Genomic DNA, 9,401 nt, shown 5'->3' with positions numbered 1-9,401 from the left:
TGCTGGTTGGTATCCAACCATGTGATAGTCTCATTACATTTCTGCAAGATCAGCTGGCGATCAGCGTCCGAAATTTTTGCGCGTATATTCTCATCATCCATTGTGGATTTCATTTGGAAGCAGTAGGATTCGAGCGCATTCTTGGCGTTGATACGTTCACGTTGCTTCTCATCCTCATTGCGATACTGTTCCGCCTCATTTACCATGCGTTCGATGTCGTCCTTGCTCAGCCGTCCCTTATCGTTTGTGATGGTAATTTTATTCTCTTTCCCAGTGGACTTCTCCACAGCTGTCACATTTAATATGCCATTCGCGTCAATATCGAAAGTCACCTCAATTTGTGGCACGCCGCGCGGTGCAGGCGGTATGCCGCTCAGCTCGAATTTGCCGAGAATATTGTTGTCCTTGGTCATGGCGCGCTCACCCTCGAACACCTGTATCAGCACGCCTGGCTGGTTGTCCGAGTAGGTAGTGAATACCTGCGTCTGCTTTGTTGGGATTGTCGTGTTACGCTTGATTAACACGGTCATGACACCGCCAGCTGTCTCGATACCTAGTGAGAGTGGTGTTACATCGAGCAGCAGAAGATCCTGTACCGCCTCCGATTTATCACCGCATAATATAGCCGCCTGCACAGCAGCGCCGTAAGCGACCGCTTCATCCGGATTTATGGACTTATTCAACTCCTTGCCATTGAAAAAGTCCTGCAATAGCTTCTGTACTTTCGGTATGCGCGTCGAACCGCCAACTAAAACAATATCGTGTATCTGTCCCTTGTCCATTTTCGCATCACGCAGCGCCTTCGCAACTGGTTCCATGGTGCCGCGGAATAGATCACCATTCAACTCCTCGAAACGTGCACGCGTTATGGATGTGTAGAAGTCAATGCCCTCGTACAACGAATCGATTTCGATGCTCGCCTGCGAGGAGGCCGAAAGCGTGCGTTTGGCGCGCTCGCAAGCTGTGCGCAAACGTCGTAAAGCGCGCTTATTTTGTGCCAAATCTTTCTTGTACTTGCGCTGGAACTCTTGCACAAAATGATTCACCATGCGATTGTCAAAATCTTCGCCGCCCAGATGTGTATCGCCTGCTGTAGACTTCACCTCAAAGATGCCGTCCTCAATGGTAAGTATGGACACATCAAAAGTGCCGCCGCCCAAATCGAAAATCAATACATTGCGCTCACTGGTACCCTTCTTGTCCAGACCGTAAGCGATGGCTGCAGCAGTGGGCTCATTAATGATACGCAGCACATTTAAGCCAGCAATGGCGCCGGCATCCTTTGTAGCCTGACGCTGTGAGTCGTTAAAATATGCCGGCACCGTGACGACAGCATCTGTGACTGGCTTGCCAAGGTACGCCTCTGCGGTTTCCTTCATCTTCGTCAACACCATCGAAGAGATCTCCTCCGGAAAGAAGCTCTTCTTTTCGCCCTTATATTCGATGCGCATTCTCGGTTTGCCATTCTCGTTGAAGACTTCGAAAGGCCAGTGCTTCATGTCGCTCTGCACGGTGGCATCATCGAACTTGCGGCCTATCAAACGCTTTGCATCTGCGATGTGAAAGATAAGAGGACAAAAAGATGGTATCTGGGGGATCATATAAATATGTATGTATGTATATATGTTATATGAATTAACTAAACGCAATTATGAAGCAAGTGAGTAGCAGTACACTTATGGCGTTTTCTTTTTTCGAAAAAATGCCACCTCCTTATGTGGCGACATTTTAAAGAAAGAGCACACAATATGTATGTGAAGATGCAGAGAAAAGAGCACGGAAACCTGACAACCCTGGAGCAGGGCAGAATAAATGCCAAATTATTTCGGGAAAAGAAAACGCTATTAGTGCATATGAACTTCTGTGATAGATTCGAGGGTGATGCAAAAAAGAACTAAAAGGCTAAACTTTTACTTTTAACGGCAGGCTGATTATTTTATTACAAACATTCAACTTTAGTACACACTTAGCGAATAAAACTGTGAAGTTTAATTGCGGCGGACAACACAATTTTTAAATTACATTGCATTTGAGATATTAGTCAGGCAGAATATATATTTACTCAAACATGGGAGTCCAAAGACTCTCTGAATTACAGAACTGAAATGAGAGCACAAAACAAATAAGGTTTCATATTAGATCTAACACACAGAATGGACACGTAGTATATTTGTAATTTTATGTATAGAATATAGGAGAATAGATGGGTTAATAACAGTGAGTTGATAGATAACAATTTTATGGAAAAAAAAAACATCCAAGGAGTATGGAATAACCCAAAAAACGCTTTTTAAAGTGATTTTGATCAAACTCTTAATTATCTTGCGTAAAAAATAAAAACGGTATTGCATTTGAATTATTGGCATAGCCGCTGCCAAAGTGTAAAACTTAGAGGTAAACAGATATTTAAATATTTTTTCTATAGTTCTTTGTTATAAAATTGATAAACGAATCGACTGGAGGTGTTTGACTCCAGTATAAAGAATCATTTGATAACTCAAGCAGCTCCTTCATAAAAAATATGAGAAGCCTTTTTATAGCACAATCACAATAGATGTACACTGAAAAAAGATAAACCTAATTGTTCTCGTACTTGCGCTGGAAATCTTGCACAAATTGATTCACCAATGCGATTGAAAAAACTTTGCCGCCCAGATTTGTAAGGTTTATCATATAAAACCTCGGATTACCATTTCTGAGATATAATGATTAAACAATTGTGTTCTCCATAATATGCACAATTCCAATGTACCTGTTGGTGCGTTTTTTTAACAGGACTTTCCCGGTAGGCCTACTCCACGTCTTACTGTAGTCCTGTTTAACTAAATAATATTGCATGAGATAAAAATTGTACCATTTGAAGTGATGAAAGCAGTGTGAATTAAAAAGACTTAAAAAAAGACGATTCATCTGATTGAAAAAGTGCACTTACATTTTTTTTATATAGCTGGCCAGTCTCAAATTTCTTTTTATGCACTGAAGCTCATTGAATTTGCTATCTTCTTTGTAAACAATATTTTCCCACCGGATTTCTATTTCAGAAGTTAATCATTGACATATCGAAAATTTGGCATAATTAAAAAAAAAAACAAGTTATTTTTAGCAAAAAAAAAAACCGACTTCAATTCTCATACAAAAAAGATATATATATACATATATTTATATATATCATGAACCAATGATCGGATCTAAACCGGATTAGTATGGGACTATCCCCTAGGACACTACTTTTCCGATGCAAAAAGAATTATAGAAATCGGTTGACGTGGTCCAAAGTTATGCGGTAAAATACATTAAAACAAATACATATAGTATATATTCCGACGAACTGACAACCTCCTCCTTTTTTAGAAGTCGGTTAAAAATTGTATAGAAAATTACTCTCGGTAAAAATATCAGCATGAAAGAACCTGTTAACTTCCGAATAGTTGCCCGCTAAAGCATGATTTTTTATAAATACCATAAGACCCTGCTCACCTAAATTGAATGCTAAATGTAAAAGTTATGAGCACTTGAGTAGAGATATATACATAGATACAAAAAGTTTCCATACAAATTTATGATTTGCATATTATGTATGGAGAACCACGTCAACCAGATAGTTATTTTTGCTTAGCTTTCAAATATTCAGATTGTATAAAATTTTTAAAATTATTCCAACTAAACTAATTTGGAACTAAGCATGAATTTGTGTGAGATTTGCAAATTTCTGTTCAAGCTTTTCACAAATAAAATTAAAAAAAAACCAACTAGATTTTTCTCAGTGTACATGCATACATATACCATTTCCCACCGAGAGCCGAACGCCCTTATTTTCGTTTTCGATTCGATTCGACAATCCATTTTGAGATTACGGCACTCGATACAACGAGTCAATATAAATTATATTAGAGAAGAAACGATGCAACTTTAATTTATTTATGTATAAGAAGCGACAAATGCGACAATGAACGACTAAAATCCTGAAGAGATAGCCACGTCTGGTACACTGTTGGTTCCAAGACCATGACCATGGTATCGGAGCAGAGGTCTTTTGTATACAACCCTGATGACTCTTTTTTCACTAGCATCGGGCAAGCTTAATCTGTTTTTCAAGCCGAGCTGCATGTCTGAGGCAGGCGCCCAACAAACACGTCTACGAGTATATGTTTTTATACACTCTGACACAAGGGCGGCGGTCCTCGCCTGGGCTTTGCTTCAACATTTAAAATTCATCGCATACAGAACTCGGATTTACTTCATTTGGATACCAGGGCGATCATGAGCCATGAAGTGACAGACATTCTCGCGAGGAACCTTCATCGGCATGCCATGGAGTACACTTAGGCGAAATTATTATATGGAAGGAGCAACATTACAGGGAAAATTCGGAAAGTTGCAGATAGACAAAATCTTTCATTCCGAAAATATCAATAAATAGAACTAAAACACTCCGAATGCCTAACAATCTTTACTAAGAATGGTTACCGACTTTCTTACTGGTCACTGCAGGGTAAGGAGGCAATTGTCACATCGAGGAGTTGTTCACTCCGTCCAGTGCACGTTTATATATTGAGCAGAGCTGACTCGTAATGATTTCTTTAGAAATTAAATTACTCTCAATTACAAACTACAAGAGATTCCTTCAGTCCACAGCAAAGGAATTATGGATGGTTGAGCGGGAAATACTTTCACAAAAGCATCGCTCCACAAAAAACATCTCTTAAAGTCATACCAATGCAATAAATATTTTCATACAGCAACAGGTATAACATATTTACACAAACACAAATAAAGTAAGTTATATGTATTGTTGAGTTCAAAATGCGTAATGCACTTTCTAGAAAATTTGTCTGCATTACCCCAGACATTGAGTCGAAATTGAGGTGACTCTGGCACCTAATTTTAAGATAAAAACCTTTGGGACTTGTAAATATCTGTGGCAACAGCACCAACTCATACGTGACGATAGAATAAGACGTCAGAGTAAACAAATTTTAAAGATATGCATGTATGTATGCAGATCACTGAAGTAATGAGGTCGGGGTATAAGTACTAAATTGGCTTTGATGGGTCTGCTGAGGTATTGGACGAAATAAGTACTCCTATGCAAATTAAATAAGTCACTCATAGGGACATGTGCAGTCGATGAGATGGCGATGCGAACCGATTTGGTTGAGAGAGACGCTTCTGTAAAAGAATTTGTTTGTGAACTACGGAGCGAATAAAAGCATGTGCAACACCAAGTGACGCTGTGCTTAAAATATCTAAATGCAAATTATACTACCAAGTGATAGGTAAAATAAAAATTTACCGCCACATAAGCGGGATCAACGTAATGAAAATAAATATCTACTAAAATTAGCTGCATATAAGCGAGAATAATAAAAATGGACGTGGCAACAATAGAAAATTTAATTGAATAAATTAGGAATATTTACTGACAGACGTTGGCAACATATTTGTGGCAGCCATACACATTGGCACACTAACGCACAGTGTGTCGCGCGCTACAGGCTAGGTGGACAAAATGCATTCCCGGTTTTCTAGAAAAGGGTAACTTACTAACATACAGCATATGCCGAAAGCCCTGACTGAAAAGTATTTTTATGTTCTACATTCTAAGTACTATGGGGTGTTCTCAGTCTTCAGAAATCAATTTTTAATCTTACTGAAACCCATTGCAAGAAAAAACTATGCACTCACAACACAAGTCATTTTTTGGTACCGTATTTGGTCTGCCGCAGTCATCGTCTTTAGTCACTACTAGAGACTTTTCGCGGTGAATAAGAAAAATATGGCGGAAATGATAATTGCTTTCTATTTACTATAAAAAAAATCGAAAATGAAGCGAGGAAATTTTTTATCAACAATTTTATTAGAAAATAAACCTAAATACTTTAATATCATAAAACTTTAAGGAAATAAATAAGAATTATTTTTAAAACAATAAAATAAAAAAAACATGTAAAATTGTTGTAAATGGAAAATTAAATGAACAAGTCCTTTTTAAACAAAAAATATAAACAAAATTCTACTCTCATATAAAAATTTGAGAGTATCGTTAATTTCTTCATGATCCAATGATCGCATCTAAAACAAATTAGAATGGGACCACCTCTGAAGCACTACCTTTTCCCCCCCAAAAAAAAGAGAATTATACAAATCGGTTAGCAAGTTATTCGATAACATACATAAAAATAAAAATAAAAAATATTAAGACAAATTGATAACCTCCTCCTCTTTTTCAAGCCGGTTAAAAATAAACAAACCTCTGCCTGACGATTCGAACCTCGAATCTCTCGAACGGCGCGCTAGAGATTTGCTCACTCGGCCATTGCGACTGTTGGAGCACCGAGAGCAAAATGACATCCAGATATGATATCACCTGACTGTTTCTGTTTGTTTTAACCACACATTTTTGGTGAACTTTTTATGACTTTCTCTTACTGACTAGAGATAAGACTGACTCACTGAATACCAACATGAATATACCGCAAAACTTATAGTAAACATTTTTGTCCACCCAGCTTGTTCTGCACGGCACACTGTGCAATGTCGACAGTGGCACGGACGACTTGGCTGATGGTTGAGCCAAAGAGAAGCGACAGCGCGTCAAACAAATTTAGCAACAGAAAATGATAAATAGAAAGCGACAAGTGCATAATACGATGTGGCCAAAAATGTACAAAAACAAAAGGAAAGATGTTTATATTCTTGGCTACGAGTTGTACTAAAATTGCAGTACATATATGTATGAGTGCAAGTGTTTGTGCATGCATTCGACGTGCATGATTGATGATGTCTTTCGTTGTGGGGATAGTGGGTGGCGCTCAGCATCATAGTTAATCATATTTTATTGTTTATTTTTCTGTTTAGTTTTTTTTTTTGTTTGTTTGCTGTTTATTATCTAGTTTTTAGTTTTTGTTGAACTCACCAAAAATAGTGTTGTTTGGGTTCATGGCCACTTGATTTTTGGCCGCATCACCAATTAGTCGCTCAGTATCGGTGAAGGCCACATAGGATGGTGTCACTCTATTGCCCTGGTCATTGGCGATAATGTCGACTTTGCCATGCTGAAACACACCGACGCATGAGTATGTCGTGCCAAGATCAATGCCAACTGCTGGCGCTTTAGCCATTGTGATTGCAGTGTTGCTGCCTGATGCCGGGCTACAGTGCGGTTGAGGCCTTTGTTATTGCTGTGTTTCTTGCTGCACTAGCTGCTTTAATTATAGCGACGATGGTGAACGTTGGTGCAGCGCATTGAGTTGATTGCATAGCCAGCCCAAACATATATACATACATATGTACATATATACGTACATACATACATAGAGATGAACCAAATTTAGTTGCACCAAATTATGCAGAAAGAATGCGCACATTGCATAAGTATTCGTTGATGTAAAAAATAATCTCACAATTTCACAAAATATCCACAACTTACCTCTTTTGGTTGCTTGGCCGTTTGAGTAGAAGATTAACTTAAATCTAGGCGCCTTCTCAGAATGCGTAACGGTATAGGTAAAGTGATATGATGAGGAATAGCAGGACGAAGGTGGATACTCGCAGAAATTCTAGGAGTTTCTCTCTTTGCAGCTCCACTGCGGCGGCGTTCGCATATGCGTTACAGCGGCACGAACGCGTAGAAAGTTACCGAACAATAATATTTTCTATGCCAATGCAGTAGCAAATTATTTAATGCAATAATTTTAGCGACACTTAACTGATTTAAGCCCCGAATACTTGAATTTGTAAGTTGTTCAATGTAATTGTTTTGTATTTAGTAATTTTTCGCTTTCAAAACTTTTATTGCTCTTTGTTTTTTTGAGATTTTATTTTTGGATTATTTTCTTCAAAAACAAATTTGTATGCAAGTGTGTATGCCGCCAGAGAGTGTTGTGAACTTGGCCGTTGTTCGCAAGTGAATGAGCCAAAATGATCGCATTTTGTATTTTCAAAATAATTTCGATATGCTTAGCAATCGCTGTTAACCGTTTCGGCCGTTTGCGTTCGGCGAAATTTCTCGGGCGATGTTATAACGTCCATATGGCTCAGCAGATTTGGTGCATTTCTCTTCTGAGGTCGAAGACACTCAGTCGCCAAGTCTCTTAAGTTGTGATTTTTTTAATTTATAGACGCAAAATGAGATTTTCCCCAGTTCGATATTAATAACTACATATGATACATACATTATTCGTCAATTGAAGCCTCCCTATATACAAAATTCTTGCAGACAAATTAATTTTTATTCTTGGAAATTTAGCAAAAAAAAATTTTAAATGATGAATGCAGTTTTTTTTTTAAATCTAACATTGGGGAAAAGTTTTTAACAACTTATTGAATTCGCGCGAAACTCGTTACTCAGGAGATTTTTGGTTGCTGATTATGAATTTTACTACGAGTTTTTAAAATTCAAAATTACGGATTTTTTTTTTTAATTTATTGAGTTTGCCATATTGGGTCGATCAAAAAAAAACTCCCCAGTAACAAATTTCAAGCGATTAAGATCATTTTTCAAATTTTTGTCCGTTATACTGGATCAGACGTATGTGAAAAAACGTTATCATCATTTAAAAGTTAACATGTTTACCAAATTTTTATAAATATAACAGATTTTTTGTACCTGAACTAATTTTGGAAAAGCGATGAATAAATTTTGGACAATTTAACCACTATATTGTATCAGCCATTTTTAATTAAAAAAAAAAATGTGATTATTTTAAACTTTATCCGCCTTATTGGATTAAAAAAAATGCCACTCATAATTCAAAAGTAAATATTTTAGCCGAATTTTAAAGACTATAGCCAATTTTTTTTTACCTCAACCAATTTTGCAGAAAGGGCAGGGAGGCTCAGTTGACAAAGAATGCCTCATATGTACCATGAAATAATTTTCGTAAAAATCTGTTTTTCTTAAAAATCCTAGAGAGCACAAAATAGCAAGTGCATGATCTTGCCTTTTTAGTTCACGGGTGAAGCTACTGACATTATGTTTTTGGAGCTAAATATACTCTCGGAGTTGGTGGTTGCGGTAATCTACCATTCGAGTATGCTGGGGTGAAACTCCGACTGTCCCTGTCCGGCCTAAAATTACACCCAAACTCATACGAATTTGTTTGGTGGTGTCTGAGATGGCTCCGCCTTTACTCCGCGCATGGCCTAGGTAACTAAGGTTTTCTTTTATGGGGAACTATGCATCTAAGGTATTGATGAATGGTCACCGAAAACCGAAAACCAAAAACGCAATGAAGGTAACTCTCAGCCGAACTTGAAGACTGGTTCAGGAAAGAAAATCAAAACCAACTTCAGCGACTGGACCGAACTCCGATAACGATATTACTGCTGAAATTTGAACAGCGTAGTATCATCGAAATCAAGGCCAAAGTCATTATATCGGGCAGACAAGTCAAAGGGCA

At 37.8% G+C, this 9,401-nt stretch overlaps 1 protein-coding gene across 1 annotated transcript; it reads right to left on the bottom strand.

Annotated features, from left to right (window-relative positions):
- LOC118739421 (heat shock 70 kDa protein cognate 1) lies at nt 1-7,866 on the bottom strand (the record flags this gene model as incomplete). Its single annotated transcript, XM_036470724.1, is given in 2 exon segments — nt 1-1,552; nt 6,917-7,866. Coding segments are annotated over 2 exon segments (1,757 nt in total), but the record flags the coding sequence as incomplete, so codon positions are not given.
- Nucleotides 7,867-9,401: the final 1,535 nt, after the last annotated feature.

This window comes from Rhagoletis pomonella, unplaced genomic scaffold, assembly GCF_013731165.1.
Source record: "Rhagoletis pomonella isolate Grant_MI unplaced genomic scaffold, Rhpom_1.0 Rhpom_scaffold_00005, whole genome shotgun sequence".
Lineage (NCBI taxonomy): Eukaryota > Metazoa > Arthropoda > Insecta > Diptera > Tephritidae > Rhagoletis > Rhagoletis pomonella.
The sequence above is the reverse complement of the archived record's forward strand: the minus strand, read 5'-3'. Positions and strand labels throughout refer to the sequence as shown.